Source organism: Phoenix dactylifera, chromosome 9, assembly GCF_051530095.1.
Source record: "Phoenix dactylifera cultivar Ajwa chromosome 9, Ajwa_hap1_PhDact_Kaust_v1.1, whole genome shotgun sequence".
Taxonomy (NCBI): domain Eukaryota; kingdom Viridiplantae; phylum Streptophyta; class Magnoliopsida; order Arecales; family Arecaceae; genus Phoenix; species Phoenix dactylifera.
In genome coordinates this window covers 32,037,283-32,058,955 of record NC_143198.1, presented here as the reverse complement: position 1 = coordinate 32,058,955, position 21,673 = coordinate 32,037,283, and the positions used below count along the sequence as shown (strand labels likewise).

Sequence of the window (21,673 nt, the reverse complement as noted above, 5' to 3'; positions counted from 1 at the left end):
TTGTTCAGGCATTTTTAATATGATTGCTCTGCAAAATAATAAATGCACAACCTTTAGCTGGTAGTCTCCAAAGACCAGGGGGGTCAAGGACACAACAACAACCACCTACTTGGATCGTTTTGCAGAAATCAAGCCTATTGGCCCATCCAAACTGCATTGTCCAAGAGCCCGCCGAAATGCCAACCCAAATGCCTGTGACTCTGTGAGCTTGTTGATCTATGAGAATAAATAAAAAAAAGACCTACAAGATTCGGGCTAGGGACATGTTTGGTTAATATGAGCCATACTCAAAATAGACTTCCTAATTCACGAATCCAATAGAAAATGTAACACAAATCTTGTTGGATTATGTAAACAGGCCCTAAATTATGTTTTTTCACTTCAACGGGGTGGCATGAATTAAGTCATAAAAAACCGCATGAGTCTTTATGCTTGCATATATTTCCAGACATGAAGCTGAAATTTGCAATATACTAACAAAGTTGAACTGATACATGGGTCCAAGAAGTCAGGAAACTTTATACATGTTGAATTAGAGAGGAAAAAAAAAAAGCACTGTTCAGACCTGGAAATGGTAAGTGCACTCACTGCCGAGCTGCTTGTAAGATGAAAGATTGCAAAATTTATGTACCTTCAAATTCCCTGCATTTGAAATCAAGCGTGATGACAGATATTGCTTTACTCTGTCCTCACTTTTCTGTTCATCACATCATGGTAGTAAAGGAGAATGCACATAGGCTGTCCATATATGCTGAAGAAGAACCAGAAGATCATGTTTCCCACCTGCCCGTGCTCAAGGAAAATGAAAAGTGGACCGATAAATATCTCAATTTAGAAGAAGGAAATGATAATTTCTTTTCAATGTTTCCAGATACTAGAAGACTAGATGAAAATTATTTTTCTAAATATCATCAGAAGAGTTGGCATACCATGGCATTTTTAAATTTATTCTGGAGGTACTTCGTCAAGATGACAAGTGGAACCTGGTATAATAATAATAATACAACATAAAGTGAGAATGTATTGGGTGCATTTTCTTTGAATAACCAAGAACATAATTATCTAATACTTACACAATAAATTTTCTACTTCATGCACTAACACGGCACTGTCACAACATTACTTTACAGTCATGAGATAAGACAAGCATTTAACTACAACTTGACCCACTAAAAATATGGTGACTCCATAAACTACTGTTATGTTTTCAAAATTTTTGGAGCTGCTTCCGTCCTATGGAATAAGATCCATAGAGGTTTGAAATCCAGGTCCCAAATGCAGTATTGGTTAGGGACTTGGTACCATACTGACCCTTGGGATAGCTTGGCATCTTGGGGATTAACTAAAACATCTTCTTTATTATTGTATTATTTTCATTCTTTTCTCATTTGTGGTTTTTAATAGTTGTTTAAAGGCTTTTTTGCATTGTTTTAGGTTCATAATTTATTAGGGGAGGTTTTTTAGTCCATTATTCCGTTTATGGTGCCGGTACCACACCGATATGGTATTGGGTTAAATGTATATCCATGACCTAAGCTCTTTCTCTCCCTTTCTTCCAATCACTCTCTCCTTGTCTTTTGATGTTGTCCTGTATCTAGAGGATGAATGAACAGACGACCTCTCCTCAGACCTACCTTTGGCCTATGGGGGCTGCCAATCCAATTTCCGTTGGGACATGTGTTCACATTTGCTTGTTCTAGGCTTTGAGACTCTCTCTTTCCTTTCGCACGTGAAGCAAATAGCAAAAAGAAGAGAGCCTCTCATGTCTTTCTTTCATGAGCCTGCTGGTGCCGGTGGTCCCAATTATCCCAATCATCAACCCGATCCAATACAGACCCATATCAGTCAAGACAACCCAATTTTATAGGCATCAGGGTCCTGAATGTGTCCCAACACATGGTATCTCACCGATCTAATCTAGGATGGCCAGGATAGACGAGGAAATACTGGGTCCTGAATCCTTGATCCACAAGATTCTTTGCCATGCAAATCTCCATTACTTAGCAGTTGTTTCCTCTCCCCTTCATTCTGCTTTGTAACCCTTCATTTGTTGCTAGTTTCGTTCAACAAGCACTTTTGATCTAATCCTTCAATCACGTTCATGTTAATCAACTGGATGATGAGTTTTTTTTCTTCTTCTTTTTTTTCTTTTTGCAGAAAGAGAATCCACTATACCAGAAAAAAAAGTAGATGCAACTAAAAAAGCAACATAACAAATTCCTCATATGATTCTTATTCCTATACTCTGAGTAGGTTAGACTTCGATATAGGGTTTCTGGTCTATAAAGAGCACTTGACAGATCACCTAATGTTAGCCAGGCATGTGTTTCAGGCCCTTCAAACAAGGCTGCCAAGACAATGATTTCAGGGTTTGGACTAACCCCCCCCCTCCTCTATTCCTCCCTTTTCCTCATATGATTCTTATTCCATACTCTTAGTAGGCTAGACTTTGATATAGGGTTTCTGGTCTATAAAGAGCACTACACAGGTCACCTAATATTAGCCAGGCATGTGTTTCAAGCCCTTCAAACAAGGCTGCCAAGACCAAGATTTCAAGGCTTTGGACTCAACCCCCTCCTCTATTCCTCCCTTTCGCTCTCCTTCCTAGCTCTCTTTCTCTCTCTGTAATTGTCTCCATCAACCTCAACAGTGTTATTGCTCCTTGGACTTGAAAACCTGCTTCAAGTTAACTTTCTTTACTATGAACATGCACATGCCCCTATTTAAGCCACTTCTTCATCATCTCCAAATCTCTGTTTGCTCAAAGGTGATGCCTTGGTTTCCAAATTTCTATTTGTTCAAAGCTGATACATTGGTCTCCGAATCTCTATCTGTTCAAAGGTGATGCCTTGGCGCCACCGTGGCGACGATCAACCTTGAGTCCATAGGGCATATTGGTAGGCTCAACATGTATTAGACATGCTGTGCTTTGCCTGCAGATTTTAGGCTTGAGACTAGGTGGGCTATACTCTAGTTTGACATATTGGCTATGGATGCTCTCTGGCCAAATCCAACCTCAGTCAGCCCCCTAGATGCTCTAGTGCAGTGTTAATGAGCATCTAAACTGAAAATCCAAAGTGCTAAACACAATCTACGTCATCTAAAGTTTCTACAATTATCAAAAAACATCAACTTATTTTGTAGATTTTCTATTTATGCATGAAGTTGCCTAAAGATGGACAATCTTAATGTAATGATTAAAGTGATCAGATTGGATACATACAGTTTATAATGCATGATTGTTAATACGTATATAAATATGGACAGCTCAATTCTCATTAATCTTTTGGGAGTGAAGTAATTGAATTCTTGATTCATTAATCTTCTGGTGGTGAAGTAACCAACTTCTTGACCGCTAATGTGCATCAAGATTTAATGCCTAAGATGGCATTCTTGCAAAGTGAGGGAGCATAGGATATGCACCAGTATAAAAGCCAATGTAATTATCTTGATGCACATCAATGGCCAAAAAGTCATTAATTAAAATACAAAAAATTTAATAAATGCATAGTCCTACTTGTGTGTGTTTCTAAGGTTGTACGTTGTTGATATATATGACATGCCATAACTAGAGCAAACTTCAAATGTGAAAACAAGTATACCTGAAACATTATCCCTATGAAAGCCCATAACTTGAATATATGGCAGGGGATACCAATGCAGAGCTGTAGAAAGTAAAATAATGCTTGAAAAATACATAAAAAAATCAACACGAAAAAAAAAGAAACGGTTCATGAAAAGAAAAATAATAGTCTCAATACTCAGAAGGCACAAAATGATGAGGCATATAAATTAATGGCAAACACAAGAATAAGATAGGTCCAAGGTATATTGTTTAAGCTTCAATGTGCTTACCATAAATCACTTTGTATGCATTTAGAAAAGACTAAAGAATGAACATATAACTCAACAATAACTGAACAAGAGAAAAATTTAATGGAGATAGAAGATCAATGTAAGAGCATGTATTCAAACTAATATGACTCAATAAAATTTCTTCAAAATTGCTAAAGAGAGTTAAGGTACTAGCCATGAGCAGTAATACACAATATTAGATATATGGATGGGTGTATAAATTAATGTACTACAGAGTTTGTCTATGGCTAACTTTTAAAACCCCAAAAGGGAAATAGAACAAAACCAGCATTGCCACCTTAAGTTTACTTATATCCAGACCCTGAGATCAATGTCTTGGATACCACCTGCTTCAGAGTTCAGATAACTATCATGCACCGTCTTACCATCTATGACAATCTCTATGTGGATTTGATTCTGGAAAATTTATTTTGTTCTTTTACCTTCATAAAACCTGGCTTCTATGATGCCAAAAATCAGTCAACTGGTTGACAACTGTTAAAAGACTTGTCCTAAATGTACATGATTTTCTTCTTAGTATCAAGGGCTATATCTGAACATCTATGCTAGATTTTGATAGGCCGATCTAGTGCATTACTTAAGGAATGAAGAAGTAGAAAACTTTACTTGGAAAGTAACGATGACGTTTGCATTCCAAAGAACTTAAACTAGTTTCACTTCATAGGGAATGGTGGAATTAAGTTTTAGCAAATAATTTATGAAGAAGTTTTAGCAAGTTGGAGTATATCAAAAAGTTATGACAGAGGTGAAGAGCATAGGATAAGTTTAAAACATGGTTTAGAATTCTGGGTTGTGAATTTGAAGGTGAATGCATGAGATAGGTTTCATGTAAGAAATTCATGATTATTAATAAGCCAAGTTAGGAAGGGGGTTAGATTCTTATCATTTATTTATCCATGACTGGACCATTATTACCAGACCTTGGATACAAGAGTACATGACAGTTCATTTTTAAATGATTCCCCTTCTTATGTCAGACCATTCTGAAAATTGATAACCTACCACAATTATCAAGCACAAATGCTTACTAGAAAAATTGATAGACAGAGAACCAACTTGTTGGGGTTGGTAGTAGAAGTGATGGTTTCTTAGGCCCCGTTTGAGATTGCTGTTGGCAGTAGAGTTTTTAGAAGTAGAACTTTCGAGAAGTAGAGTTTTTATAAAAAGATAATTGTTATTTAGTAACTACATTTCTAAAGTAATATGAAGCTTTAACATATGTTTGGTAACCAAAATAAAAAAGTACTTTTGGTAGGATAAAATGACAATAAAGGATATTGCATAGTAGAGTATAATATAATATAATATTACATGTTAAAATATTATTATTTTGTATAATATTATTATAATATAGTATAATATAATATTGAATACTATAGCATAATAATATAATATGATATGATACGATATAATGATACATTATTAATAGTATAATATTACTGCAATGCAATATAATGTAATATAATATTACATAATAATATTGTAATATAATGTAACAAGATAATATAATATAACGGATTAGAATCTAATCGAATAATAGATTATATTATATTATATGTTTATATTATAATAACATAACATTATTATAATATAATCATATAATAGAATATAATATAATGTAATATAATCTAATATATTGTCTTGTTATCTTATTAATAGTATATCATCATATTATTATTATAATAAGAATATAGTATATTATAACTATATATTAATATAATAATATCATATATTATACTATTATAATGATATAATATAATATATTGTTAATATATTATTATATTATATTATATTTATAATATAATAATATATTATGATATGATATGGTATAAGATATAATCACAAGATTTCTTAGTGGGCATTTTGATCATCAGAAAAATTTTATTAAAACCAAAATAGCTTTCCAACATTAGCCAGAAAGCACTTATGGGGAGAAGCTCAAAAATAGAGCTTTTTCTAAATAGACGATTTCGACTTTCTTACAAAGCTAAAACATCTTTCCGATTTTTTACCAAACATCACTATACCATCCAAAAGTACTTTTGAAGGGTCAGAAAATGCTTTCTAGACCACCAAAAGCTTTGCCAAACGGGGCCTTAGTCATCAAGGGGCTAACAGGCTCTTGCCACAATGGGGTTCTAAGGGACAACAACTACCATATCTATGTGATATCTCTCTATATAGAAATTGACAGAGGAGAAGAGGTGGAAGAAAGAGGCACAAAAATTTTTAGATTATGGGATTGGCTGCCACCCTAACCCCTTCAAGTTCTCCCTTTGCTCCCACCTCCTTTGCAGCCATTTTCCAGCTTTTGGGAAACCTTGCATGGACATGGTAGCTAGGCATTTAGAAAGTCCTTATGGGCCCATTCAGATGTCCAGTAGATTATCCACTTGATGTTGCCCTGTGAAGAGCCAGAGTTGAGGAGATGAAAACCGTGAAAAAGGGTTTGAGGGATTGACAGATGCTTGAGGCGCACCCTATCCCTAAAACTTAGGATAAGCAATTTGATAAAAATGTAATTTACTGTATCCATAAAAGATCTGGACAATGAAGCTGAAATACTTCCTAATTGGTCAAAAACCTTAACCATTGGACCTCTCTTTCTCAGATCTTTCTTACATTGGAAGAAGTTATTCACAGATTAGCCACCTGGCCTTCCAAACAGGCTTTAAATGATAAGAACATCTCAATTTGTAATTATCTAATGTTTGTAGAGAAGGAAACGGTCACACATACTAATGACTATAAGTGCATTTTACTTAAATGAGAATGCCATTAACTATCATAGCACTTTTTTTGTTTAAAAAATAATAATATTTTGACTTTTAGCAGATTGAATCAACTTGGTGTACAAGGAAATGTAGTCGCTAGATCATGGATATGCATTTATGACATAACATCTTATCCCATACTTTTACGATGTTGCTTGTCATACAAACAAGAAAATAGATGTTGTCCTCCTTCCCATCAAGCCCTCCCAGGAAAAAGTATAACAAACAAAAGCTAATGGAATAAAATGAAGGGGCTTAAATCAAAGAAATAATTATTGAATAAAGGTCCAGTGAGACATTGCATGGTTATTAAATGGATGCTATTAAAGTACTTTTGAAAGATAAATGATAGTTGTTGGTTACATTCTATTGTGCTAGGGTCCAACTAACAATGAGATGGTATGAGCATTAGGTTGTTAGTAGTGCTTCATCACTTGACCAATAGCATACTAAAAAGAAGAAATATGAAGTTTTTACCTGATGTGCAACTAAACCAATAAAAAGTTGAAGCCAGCATTGTAAAATTTAGGACCATTTTGACATTGAATAAATAGGATAACCATTCTCTCACAGAGGAGACAGACTTGCAATTAATACAGTAAATTTCGGAAGATTGCTATTCCATATAATAAAATATATCCTGGCTAGATATTTTGATTCTTGCTCAGTTCAGTTGTTTAATGTTAAATTCATGCATAACATATTAAATTTGATCAAAGGCCAAATAAGTTTAAGCAAGATGATTCTCCCGATATGGTGGCCGCCAAATCAAGCTTAGTTGTGGTTTGTGCATGTTTATTTTCAAAATGGACCAATGATGCAGGAAAATATAGTAGCCATTTGACTTTACTCAAAGTTGACTTGTATCTCTTAAATATAATGTGCAGAAAAAACCACAATACATCAGCACAGCAATTAAACATGACCAAATTCTAGTAAACAAGTGAAGGAACAAATTGTGTAATCAATGCTAAATATTGTGCTGCATAGGATTTACAATTTAGATAAGAAATGATTTTCTAAACAAGTATAAAGGATATGGATACACAATGTTTTTTAAAATATTTTTTTGGAAGTTTATAACATGATATTCATGTACCAATCACAATGGAGAATTAAGGTGAAGTAGTCTGATGTACCTCATGGAATATAGCAGAAATGGAAAATGAGATGACCATCGCAGCTCCCTGCAATTAAAATCCAAACAACAGGTTGGAGCATAAATGTTTGTAAACATCATTCAGCTTAGAATATAATGACAACTGACAAGCCTTGTCCTGGTTATTGAGACCCAAAACGAATTTAACCTTGTCCTACTCCATTATTGGATAACAAGCTTGTATCCCCAAAAATGACAATAGAGTTATTAATAATAATAATCATAACCAAAACCATCAAGCCTTTTCTCAATTATTCATGGTCCAAAATAGATTAGAGAAAATATCCGTAGGTAGTTTGTGGTTACCTCATGCTAATGGACAGAAGCAATAGGTCACTTTATGTAGGCAACATATTCCTACATTGCATACTTTGAAATATAAAGAGAAAGAAAGAGAAAACAATCATGTAAAATGAAGCCCCAATTCTAACTGGTCAACTCATATTTATCCCTGAATCTTGACAATTATGTACATTAAATTGCCAGATGTAAACTTAAGCAATGGCATCATAATTTTTCTGGTCATTGTTTCAAACATAACTAATGGCTTTGACTAGGAGCAACTATTTCTCCAGCTTCAAGTAACAAAGATAGAAAGTAAAGGCGCAAGAATACAACTATGTTTGATCCACTAATGCATGCCTTGACAAAAAATAAATGTAAAAGAAAGTATCAAGCACTTCAGAAGACATAGTATCTCAACCACACTTCAAATCTACCTAGGAAATCCATAATGGCGAGGACTATTACCTTTGGTATACCATTCCGTATGCATGGAAGATAAACATGGCGAAGCATCCACTTATGAACAGGCTGTGATCAATTATGATTTTCGTCAGTAACAGTACCAATATTGCTAGTTCGATCTCTTGCATCCATATTACTTAAAAGAGTATCATCTTTACAAGATGGGTAATAACTTAGAACAAGAAAAGTAGAAGCTTGAACATGGATGCATGTGTCAAGGTACATGAAAAGTTATGACATATGCTGTGACAGATTAAACAGATGGCTCATTAGCAACAAACAGACTAAACTCAATGCGAGTTTTAACATAGAACCAGTAACTAGTGGATAAAATGTCATTCAATGATGTCATGAAATCAACTGATTTCACTTGATATGCTTCTTTTCGAGAAAACAAGAAAAGAGGAAGAAAACAGAAACAGAAAGGTGGTTTAATGAGCCTAGCTGCATGGAGAAGTGTGATGGGGATGGGACTTTGATCATAGAGACAAGAAAGAAAGTAGCTGTAGGGACTAAGAAAACAGGAATAAAATATCTCATATAACAAAAAGGTATTCAAAAGGAACAAAGGCAACGTAGGACGATGGCACATCCCATTCTATGGAAAAACTAGGACAACCCTATACTACGGGATTTAAAACCTGTTGTAATGACCCAAAACATCACCCAAAAAAGCTAGCTAGAAGATGTTAATTGGGATCCTTGGCCTTGCATAAAGCCTAAGACCTCCCTAGTGCACAATCAATATGGGACTAAACACATGCCCATATAGAACCTCCATACTCCCCTTGTTTAATTCTCGACATTTTTGTTAGGAAAAGGGTCCAATCAAAAACAAATCACAAATGTCACAATTAGCTCATGGTCAACCCCAAAAGGACCCTTGTTGTAGTGTCCCCTATTTACATATGGGCAATGGGTTGAATCCGCTCTGATATCATTTGTAAAGACCTCAACCTCACCCAAAAAAGCTACCTGAATTGTATGATTTAGGATCTTAGCCCTGTTTAAGTGTCTAAGATCTCTCCAGTATACAGCTAGTGTAGGACTAAACACACGCTTGCATGGGATCCCACAACAAATTATGAAATTTAAGGAGTGAAAATGTGAAATCATACCAGCACTAAAGCACCGGATCCCATCAGAACTCTGCAGTAAAGAGTGCTTGAATATGAGCAATACTTGGATGGGTGACCTCCTAGAAGTCCTCGTGTTGCATCCTTTTTTTAATTTTTGTGAATTTTTCATAAGGACCCAAGTGGGCATGTATTTAGTCCCACATAGATTGTACATTAAGAAGATCTTGGAAACTAAAACAAGGCAACAACCCCAAATTATAACTTCTTGGGTGAGGTCCTCAGTCGATATAAATAGTATTAGAGCGGATCTAGCCCACAATCTATATGTGACCAAGAGATACTATAGCATGGGCCCTTTTGGGGCCGACCACAAGATGATCGTGGTTTTGTGATAGGATTTGTAATTGGACCTTCCCCTGATGAGGATAACAAGGCTTAAATAGGGGGAGGGGGAGTGCGTGAGGACTCGTGGCTATTTATTTAGTCCCACATCATTGTATACTAGAAAGATCTTGGGTACTTGAATAAGGCTAGGGATTTTAAATTATAACTTTTAGCTAGCCTTTCTAGGTGAGGTCCTGGGTCATTATGATAGTACCTTTCCTTAACTCTTTTAGGAGAGGATAAAGAGTAAAGAATTGAATTCTTTATCATTATCTGCTAATGATAGGAACCTATGATGATCATCATAAGTGATGTGCTATCAAACAAAGATCTCATCTCTACATAGAATTTAACACATGTAACAAATGAGACATTTCATTAGTTGTCTCTGAATAGATAACACATGCTAACAAAAATGAATCTCAGCATATTTATATATCCCACAGATTTACCTCTAAATGCACTCATGACCAAAATTTCAGCAAACAATAAAGCATCACACGTTGATATTCTTATTGCTATTACTAGAGAGACATCAAGGCTAGTATACTACCAAGGCAACACATTCAAAGCATCCTGCCCAGATTACAACAGAAGAGTAGATAGTGATGTCAATCTATATGAAACATATGTGCAGAATGGTCTGACAGATAACATATAATAAAAGAAAATAGATGGATTGTGCTGATAAGTGCAGATTAATTATTCCCTGCATCTAGAAATCTGGCCTTTGTCTACCAATGGAGAATCTAGTATCTGAATGTCTTCAAGTAGGCAGAAAGAAGAAATAGCTGTCATACATGGAATATGTCCAATGACAATTTTGAAACAGGAAAACCAAATATCTATTCTCAAGATGATAGCCAAAAAAAAAAAAGATGTTAATGAAGGAAAATGTCAACTTCAAAAAGAGCCTTCATTTTTTGGTGCCTTTAATGTATCAAATATAGATATCAAGATCTATGATATTGACTATAATAGACTAATAGTTGACATAAGAAGACTGCAAGGCATATGATGCACTAAATCTATAATAATGACAGGTCAAAAATAGTTGTAGAAGTGGTTGAAGAGGTTACCATGTTCCACATTCTCCAATACTGATGCAGTCGAAGAAGCAAAATATACACATATAACACAAAGCAAAATCAGAAACGTTAGTATTGACATATGTATCTGTTAACATGAAACCATACAGCATTACATTTTAATGCGTACCTCTTCAATTGTCTTCGCATTCCACCAATCTTTATAGAATTCACGATCACCAAAATGAAGGAGCTCAGCGAGAATGTTTAGCCTGTTTTTACACAGAAGATACACTGACATGATACTATTAAATACATAAACTTCAACCAATAATTAGAGAATCAAATATACAAGGTTCGCATCTCATTTGCCATAAAAAGCATGGACTCTCATGACAGTAACAAGCAAACCATTAATTAAATGTACAGTTTGAACGCATTTTCTTCTAATTCCATGTTCATTAATTAGAAGAAATTTGATACGTTTACACTTCCATTTGACATTGGAACAATCCTAATTTGGTAGGAAACTTGAAACTTCCAATTTAATAACAAAATCTTAACATCCAGCATATTTTCTAACAAATAGATAAATAATCTGGTGCTTAAAGCTATTTCTAATATTGGACAAAATATAATACAAAAACTTGAAGGGATAATCATCATCCTAATGTGCATAATATAGACACAAGATAAGGAACGAAAAAGAACAGTTAAAATATGTTTAAGAAGAATCCTTGAGTGAATTTTATCAACTAATTTTGTATGTCACTCAACCAACTATATATTCTCACATTTAAAATATCGAAAAATGAAAATGCAGCAACTTGTACTACAGATTAGGGCCATTGAACATTAAATGACAACATTCTTTCCACTTTTTCACTCTATTTCTGTCATACTTGGTCCAAGAAATGTTCCCATCTATCAAGTGATCATAAAAAGGTCCAGGTCAGGAGATTGCGATGTTTTTGAAAAACATTACTCAATCCAGAAGCAACAAATCTGAAACGCCTGGCTCCTGCTGCTTCGACCAGAGGACATAATTCTTCCCCTTAGCTGATCACTAGCTATTGGTTGGGAAAAGATTTTGTTCGACATGGCCAACCACCCATTTACAAATGAAAGGAATATGATCATGGCATTTCCCTCACTTGCTCAGCAGTTCCAACTTATCTCAAACCCCTATATGTAGTCTATAGGATTGTTCAGCCCTAAGCCATTAATGTATGGGGGATCCTAATAAGATGGCTAAGAGCACAAGAATTTTTCCGGCCATGCCAGTCTTGGCTATAATCTATAAGAGTTTTAGAGCAATAGCCAACATCAAGAAGTCAGGAGCATGCTCAAGATAAGTCTCACTTCATTAGATAGATGGATGGCTAGCCATGTGGCACAAAGTCATACACCGAACAATAATGAGTGATCGAGTGAAAAAAACTGTCTTATGTGGTTGACAAGTTGGGATCTCAATGCTTTAAATTTGATGCTCTTAAGTGTTCCTAAAAAATAGACCGAGTAATTGATATTTTCTTGACAGGCAATCTAGAAGGCATCTGACTGAGTTTTACAACTTGGATCCTATTGAGGATCCTTGGATGAAAGGGAAGTTTTCTCAAACCAACTATGATAGGAATGTAGTGGAATTTCTTATTCCAATTCAATATGATTCACACACCTCCGCCCCCCACCAAAAACAAAAAAAAAGCTGGAAAGTTGTACTGCCTACTATCCTAGCAGCAATGATATGTCGCTCGGCTTTATTAGACAATTCCTCTTGATCCTCTTAATAACATCCATTTCTTAAGCGACCAGGACCTATAGACCCATGTTCGACTTTTATGCTAAATGTCATGTGCACGTGCCGATTTCATATTCATATATTGATTGTGCAGGGACCATGCTTGACCCTTCAACACACAATGACACTTTAGAAAACCTAGTGATGAGCCTTCGAACATGGCCGAGATAACAACCTATACAATATGATTAATTGGACCCAATAATTAACAAGGCATAGTTGCGACTGACCGACGCACATAAGGTGTTGAGGAGATATAGGCAATTGGAGCAAATATGGAAAATGTACGAAGGACGATGATGATACATAAGCCAAAGCAATAATTACCTTCTCTCAAGAAACTGCAAGAAAAAGTGATTTTAAGAAAAAAAGAATGAATATATGGAAAGGTGAATGACCATTTGTTTATTAAGATGATACTAGAGGAAAGAGATTTCGATTTTTATCGATCTCTTCCTGTGTTGCAATGGCACATCCCTCCATGATTGTTCCATGGCCCTCCTTACTCGTTTTTCATTCAGATGACGAGGCAATGACGACCATCATTACTCTATTTGCATGTCCTCTTTCTCGTCCTAATTCTATGTCTTCCCTTCCAAGAGTATGCCATGCAACATTTGTGGAGAAATCCACATGTCCCTGAATGTCTAATATCCTATAGCTTCATTCCTAGCCCATATCTTATAAATTCCTAGAGGATTCTAATGATCATCTGTTTTCAGCAAATGAATGCCGATATAATCTGGCTATCTCCACTTCTGCTCTCTCGAACTCGATGATCTAATCCCACCTTTGCTTCTCTTCTCTCTTAGCTTGAAAAATGAAACGAGCTATCCCTTGAAAATCAAGCTTTTATCATCTCTCTTCCTCACATTCTTCCAAAGGAGTTCTTTTGGATAATAAAGACTGAATATTCAATTGTTCGACACTTTCTTGTCCATCAAACTCTAGGAGACATGATGCGAAAAGGCCATGTCATGCTAGCAACACAATCTTGCACGCGTATCCAACCTCAGGTCCAGCATGTAGCTTGAAAGAAAACTAGTGAAGTTTCCAAACTATATGGAATCTTGATGCAAACTAGTGACTTTCAATCTTTAAGACACCTTAATCTAAAGGTATCGATCATGATAGTATCCATCATGGTACTCCTGAATTTAAAGGAATTTAACCACATGAAACTCATTTTAAGTATCATCTATGATGTTGACTCAATAAATAAAATTTAACCAAAGATAGTCTTGGATAAATAATTTCAGCTTACAAAATCATGTGAAACCAAAATTGTGGAGTAGTAACCATGATAATTAATGGAATTTCAACTTTGTGTAATTCTAATTTTAGTGTTGATTGTGATATTAAATTTAAACAAATCTGGCTTTGCCATTCCACCTGCTATCACCATCTCACATGTGCAAATATGCTAAAAGATAGAAGTTGTGCATGTTAAACATATATATGCATTGGTTGTTGCGCTTATAGGAGTGGAGAGTAGGAGTGCTACCCCAAGTGGAGGGGAAAGATACTATTGTTACACTCCTAGCGGCGTTTACTCTAAAATAATCAAACTTCTATAAGACTTCTGTCTCAGGAAGTCTTAACATAAAGGCAATGAAAGAAGCACTATTAAATAAGAAATATCTAAGCAAATAAAATTGATCAACATACCACAAATGGAAGGTGCAATAGAATAGACAAAGCCACACGTACAAAGTTGGTATTGATAACTTCAAGATTCTCTCCATGGCATTTAAGACATTCCCTTTTAGAGGATGTTGAGAATTCTTGATAATCGGGTCAATGTACTGCAAAGTTCTTGAAAAAATTCATCTTCAAACTAATGTCCAAGTTAATTTTCATAAGTAGTAGTCATAAGGAATCAAACATATGAAAAGCCACCAACCTGTTCAATGATGAAGCCCATCACCCCTGTAAATATGACCAACTTAACAAGCTGACAAATCACCCAACCTTTTCTGATGCATGTAGTCCGAGGATAGCTTGGCTAAGAATATTATAAAAAATTATGACCATCTATGATGAAGACAAGAGTTGTTCATGATATATATACATATATATACACACACACACACACATACGGATGTACATACTTCAACTAGCGAACACCGAATAAAAAAATTATATATTGATCCAACAAGTTGTCAGAAAGTTCTTTTTCCAAACATACAATAGATAAGCAGTCTCCATCGGTTAATTAGAAGTCCAACTTGATTATACCTGGTAACATAGTGTTGGAGCCATGATAAAATACACCAAATTTTTGAAGCTAACACCTTGAGACTTGTATAAGTTTAGATAACTGGTCCCCTTGTATAAAGAAAAACAAATCTAAAATAAGAAATATGAATTGAGTTTTGCTTGATCTATAAAATATAAACAAGGAAACCATAAATAAGGAAACCAAGGATATTATTGATATCAAAGATGCTATAATGCGATTAATAAAAGAAGAGAATGAAAGGACATCATATCCAACAATTAAAGGAAAACTACCAAGATGAGATATCTTTAAAAAGAATGTTGTTATACAAGTATATTACACGCCTGAATTTAAGCAAATCTTTGGTGACAATATATTATTAAAGAGGGCCACTAGCATGTTGAATTTTTTTTGTATGTGAGAAGTAACATTTTATTTCTTTTATAATAGATGTTACACAAAAAAAAAATACAAGCTTTCCATATTATCATGTTTTAAGGAAGAACATATAACAAAAGATTTTTTACAAGCCGCAAACAGAGAAATATGTGTAAGATAGCCTTACAAAGTTCTCTACCTCCAGTTTAGCCCATTTCTTGTGGTATTGAGTTAGCCAATACCACATTTGCTTGCTATGCAAGTTTAACTTATCCCCTTTTAAATGAACGAACCTTCCCTTCGAAGACCACCGCTAGTGGCTTTAAGAGAATTTCTTCTTTTCTTTTTCCCTTCACAAAAGAAAAGAAAAGAAACTACTTGTTCAAGCTTTACCTTATTAAATCTTAATCTTTTAAGACTTAAAAAACGTAAAATCATATTTGTGACGCAGCTGATCCACTTTCACAAGATTTCAAATGGTCATTTCTGTTCTTCATATATGTATCCGTTAACATTACATGATGAGTCATTGCAAAATCATTTAATATGTTCCTCATCTCTTCTATAGCTTGACTTTTGTATCCTCTGTTGTCTTTCCCTGTAAAAGTATATGGGTTTCTACTTTCTACCAATAAAAAATTATTCTCCTTCCTTTAATCATTCATCTAACTAAGCACAACAGTTTTCATGATGGCATATAGAACATATGTTGTGCATGAAAGTTTAACCAATAATTACAAATTTAGTTAATGAGTAAGTATGAAAAGGTTAGTTCACCTTATCAATAGAGTTGGACGATGACCTTAAATCATAATTTGCATGTGCATATGAAACAAGCTTTAGGCAAACAGAGCTCGCAAAGAGCATTAAATTGAGGCCAGATAAAACAGTAGAATTGCACCTGCAAAATTGTCAGATATGTTATAAATTACTACTATGAGAGCGAATTTAATTTCAATAAGAGTTCGGATGTTCAATGCACTTGTGGTGGAAAGGTGTGATTACTCACTAGAAGTGTTCAAACACTGTAACTTCATTTAACACTTGAAATAGTCAAGAAGTGTGATCACTTTAAAATTTAATGTACATAACAGCCCAGGTGTCAGCACTTTAGCCAAAGCAAGCATCACATACACATGAATGCAGTGTCGCCAAGTGTTGCAATCTTCAAAGCTCCAATATTCATAAAACTTAATTGTGAAGACAACACTTAGGTCATTTAAAGTACAGATCAGAAGCTCGAGTCAAAGTGATACACATGGACAATCATTTTAAGTGGTAGAATTATTAATTACATCAAAAAAAAAGCCAACAATGAATCTTTCATTTTTTAAAAAAAATACTTACATAATTCAGATGTATTACTACTTATAAATTTCAAACTACTTTTGAAACCTCAGTTGAATGTTGTAGTCATCAAAATCAACTCTTACCTTAGAATCACGAAAACAGGATACATGATTGTAGCAATTATGAGAATTACATGAAGTGAGACAACAACCTGCAATCGAGTTGAACAGCATTTTAGCTATGGTAGGAGGTAAAAGGGGACAAGTGCCATATAAAAGAAGATTAGATCAATGCCACGACTAAATAAAAAAACAGAGTCCGTAGGTCAAGTACTCATTCTACCAACTAGAATTAGTTAATAAAATGATACACCAATCACAAAAAAGAAAAAAAAAAGGTCATGGTACAGTTAATATTGTAATCAGAATTTCACCATAAGCAGACTTTTTTCCTCACAAAGCTTGTAGCAGTTGTAACAACATATGAAATCATCAAAATATTGTATGTACCAGGACCCATGGTGCAATAATTTGTTTGATAATGCATGTATAATGAAGAATCATGAAGCATAACCAATGTAACATCAAACAAAGTGAAAATGGCAGGTGTTGCAGGGTACAAAGGATAAAAGAAGCAATTAATGTAAAGTTGTAACAGAACATATCACAGATTCACTCAATGAGCTTAAACATTAGACTTCTTGCAGCAATTCTTGATTTATCAGCAGGTAGGAAATGCTGACCAAGCACTTGATTGTGAGCCAGTTAGATGCTATGATTGATACTTAAAGTATTAAAGTATTTAATGGGGCATGCTCTTTATAAAATGATTTGGATCAACCTTGGTTAAAGTATGTTTGATGAAGGAAGACAATGTCAAGTTAATTGAATGAGAGAAAGTATTCATAAAGCAGAATCTAAGTAGACAAAGCCACCTCTATCTTCAGTAAGTTAATGCATACTTTATTTAACAATGCATATGTATCTAAACAAAATTTTAAAGGTAAATAGCACAGCTTCATCTCAGTTACATATAAAAGGAGGCAATGACTGTTTGTTCTAATATTTTGAAGTACTCATTGCAAACAGAGTTTAATGCAGCATAACAAATAATTACTTGGAGCAACCAGCCAAAATAGATTATCTACATACCATCCTGCTAATTCCCAATTAGAAAGGACTGATTGAATCTGATATAAACATTTAATGGCAAACAGCTGAATACTACTTACAGGTTCAGAAATGAACTTCCTATATGCCAGCTTTTCAACCATGTAAGCACCAAGAGGGAAAACAGGTAGAGTGAGACTGTAATTTACAAATGTTAAAAAGAAATGCCAAGTCAGAAAATTGAATATATAGAACAAGAAAGAATTTGGCGACATTCTAAAGAAAAATAAGAAAATTTAATTCCAGAAGCATTACCTACATATAAGTAGTGGCCAATCTCTCAGTAATCTTGAACTGAAGAAAAATCCACTTCCTATCAGTAAACCATACTGCAAAAGTAAAAGAAGAAAAGATCAACATTACTCCAACAAAGTAGATGCAATCGTGAAGAAGACAAGAGGATACTATTTTTGGCCAAAATAAGATTTTGAACTTTAGCAAACCTTCATCAAGTTCTCAATAATAAGCCTGCTGTTGACTGCAATCAGAATTACTACACAAAGGTTGACGAGACCTGCATGGCTCTGCCATAAATGGCTCAGATAATTTAGGATAAGATCAGAATTGTATAGGAAGCAAATCATATGAATAGCAAAGTGTTTCATAAACATGGTTAAACAATTGTCAGTAATGACAGCCATGCATCATTAATTTAGTCAAAAATTAATTAGACGAGACTTTACAAAAGCACCACCATAATTCCATATCATCCACTTGGTGGTGCATGCACTGCTTGCCTATCAGGAAAAACCCTAGGCATGCTTCCTGGCCTGGCTGACTTGAATATGGATCAATAAAGAAAAAAAGTCATCTGATAAATTTCTTGATATTTATCAAGAACAATTAGCTCATTCAGCCATGTCATAAATGTTTGTTCGACTCTAAAATGCGCCTATACTTCTACATATTTTTCGATTAAAGTGCTTCAAATTCTTCTCAGCCATGGTAATTGAAATATCTAACTTCAGGCACATAACAAGCTTGCACAAGTTGGAGGCAGATGCACAACCACTAGAATATAATTGACAATCATCCTGGAACATGTTTCACATAGCCAGCATCCTAAAAAATCTTTGCAGTTAGCTGCCAAGTAGCTCCTAAAATATCTCACTTTACAAGATTCTCTTAGAACACATCATACTACCTTCTTGAACCCTTGCACAAATTTGCTCATTTGATTGTTGTACTTATGTTTGATATGTACCTTATCTGTATGGTTCTATCCAAAATGTTTACATCCAGGGGCATGACTGGCAGGAAGCAACACCTGGCATTATTGTAGAAACAGGGGAAATGGCCTTCTTAACTCATGGAGGCCAGAAGAACAGGGTGATCATATGGAATCTTAAGAAGCGCGAACGCGCGCGCGCACGCCCGCACGCAGAGAGAGAGAGAGAGAGAGAGAGAGAGAGAGAGAGAAATAAGGAGGTAAATCGAACAATAACAGCCTAAAGCCATAGACTGCTAAAACATCACATGAAGTAGTAAACCTGTAGCTTATGCTATAAAAGCTTCATGTTGTTGCCCTTATGTCGGAATACTGAGATATGAATCCTGCTTCATAGATCCTTAAAGTCCTACAATATAACTTTTGGAATTTCCAATCTAGAATGTTTGGAAGAGGTTTCCTCACTCAATTTTTGAAACTTTAAAGTTTCATTTAAATGAGAATCAGCACATTAAATTTGCAGTTAAGATAGAAAGGAAAACTTAATTGGTAATCCCATGGAACTGTATTTATCCAGGAAAACTTATTACTTAATTTAACAGTTAGCAAGTGATTAAAGTTCAACATAAAAGAAAACATCAAGCTAGAGACTGCCCCTCAGTAAAGAAGAATGGGGAGAATACAATGCAATGATGGCAATCCCCATGAGCAGTGCAGCCCTCAGAATGCAACCCATGATGCTGAACATACAACCAAGAAATCACAGGATAATGGTGCCTGGGATGTCTAATTGGAGGTGAAGAGCCTCTAATGCCGCCTCCCAAACTAAATAAATAATGATTATGTTTGAATTCTTGAAAATTGGTATTAACTGACTTTGTTTTCCCCTCCCTTTCCCTGAAAAAAAATTCTCAAAAATTGGTGCTTACTCTCGCTCTGGGTAGCATATACCCAAGAGATAATGATGCTTCAGTTTCTTCAGTCCTTTTCTCAGCAACAATTTTTCCTTCTTAAGACCAAAATAACCCTAATAATAAGTAGGATTTCTCGAGGCTGCAAGATTCCTTCAAATGTCTAGTCCAAGCGTCACTCCATTCTGTATCACAAAAATCATCAATCATGTGTCCTAGAAATGTTTCAACTCAAGGGCAAGAAATACTTCTACATTGCATATGACGTTGTTTTATTACTAATTTCAAGAAGAAAAAAAACACCGGTCTGATGAAATTTTATAATTTAACATGTTGACGTTTACATGATATGCAATAAATAATCCCAATTAAATAGCATCCAAATACAGTAAAGAACAAGATACGATAAGGTGTGAACTTCTTCTCAAAAAAGAAAAGGTATGAACACAAGTATGGCAAACAAGAACCAAGTGAGAACATCCACCAGAGAACACAAACCTGTTGAAAGATTGTATCCGAGCTCAGCGGGCTCTCCACAACTCTCACATGCACCGGAGCCGAAGGCCGGTCGACGAAACCCACCGGAACTTCACCTCTTCCGACCTTATCACCCGAACTCGCCTTCTTCTTTTCACCAAGATCGTTCGCCTCGCCGATCCGTTCCTTTAGATCATCATTTCCGACCGCTCCTGCACCAGAATCGCCATCTAACGCCGCGGTCCAGTTCTCGGTGATGGAAGGGCTCGTTCTTGAAGACGAGTCCGGCACTGCCGGCGAAGCGGCGGCGGAGGAGGAGGAGGCCGGCCTCCGGCGGAGATCCGACGCATTCGACGGTTCTTGGTCCGGGGCTAGGGTTTCTGGATTCTTCGAGACCGCCATTGGAGGAGTGAAGACGAAGGAGGTGACGACGGCCTGGAGCGGCAGTATGGAAGTTGGCTATGGGCGGGGCGGGTCTGGTTCCCCTTTTATAGGAGATGGAGTTCTCTGGAAAGGAATAGGATTGCTGGGTTAGAATGCCCTCGGCATTGCAAGAAATTACGCGGAGGACCAAGAAATGGAGGCCCGGCACGCAGTTTTGGATTCAGAATGGCCGTTCGGTTGCGGGCACCTCCCAGCCTAATCACCGTATTTGACCGCTACACTTGTCAAACAAAGTCAGGAGATACCCAAACGATTTTAGGAGAGCACTTGGTTGTAGAAACTTAGTGATTTCTGAAGTGTAGCTTTTATAAAATATTATTTGCTATTTAATAATTATATTTTTAAAATACTATGGCACTTTAACATGTATTTGATAAATAAACTGATAAAGTATTTTTGTATGACAAAATTATCATAAAAAATATTGCATAATATTAATGTATTATACAACAGAGCGTAATAAAATCTAACACATATTAAAACATAAATATATGATATAATATAATATTACTGTAATGTAATTTATTATAATATAGTAATATAATATTGTATACTATAGCATAATAATTTAGTATAATATTAAATTATTTAACATAACATATCAATGTATTATGATATACTATAATATAATATTGTATTTATAGTATAATACAATAATAAAGATATAAAATATTATAATTATTAGCGTACATTAATTTTTCATAATATAATATAATATTAAATTATTTAACATAACATATTAACAAGATTATCTTTTATTGCGCGGA

The 21,673-nt window shown here is 35.1% G+C and overlaps 1 protein-coding gene across 3 annotated transcripts; it reads right to left on the bottom strand.

Moving 5' to 3' along the window:
- Positions 1 to 437: 437 nt before the first annotated feature.
- Positions 438 to 20,948, bottom strand: LOC103719431 (diacylglycerol O-acyltransferase 1-2-like). 3 transcript variants are annotated; one of them, XM_039131238.3, is made up of 16 exons: positions 20,484 to 20,948; positions 18,350 to 18,430; positions 18,162 to 18,235; positions 17,969 to 18,044; positions 16,881 to 16,948; positions 16,225 to 16,348; positions 15,087 to 15,176; positions 14,752 to 14,853; positions 14,559 to 14,653; positions 11,238 to 11,319; positions 11,099 to 11,119; positions 8,560 to 8,622; positions 7,790 to 7,837; positions 3,603 to 3,665; positions 930 to 983; positions 438 to 783 (listed from the first exon to the last, which is right to left on the bottom strand). In XM_039131238.3, exons 1-16 carry the CDS (start codon positions 20,862 to 20,864, stop codon positions 679 to 681), a joined length of 1,527 nt encoding a protein of 508 aa, XP_038987166.2. In that variant the 5' UTR covers positions 20,865 to 20,948; the 3' UTR covers positions 438 to 678. The 3 variants fall into 3 exon arrangements, with proteins under 3 accessions (XP_038987166.2, XP_008806896.2, XP_088561170.1); XM_008808674.6 differs by having other exon boundaries at positions 14,517 to 14,653; positions 20,484 to 20,946; XM_088705044.2 differs by lacking the exon at positions 3,603 to 3,665 and having other exon boundaries at positions 14,517 to 14,653; positions 20,484 to 20,947.
- Between the last annotated feature and the right edge of the window lie 725 nt (positions 20,949 to 21,673).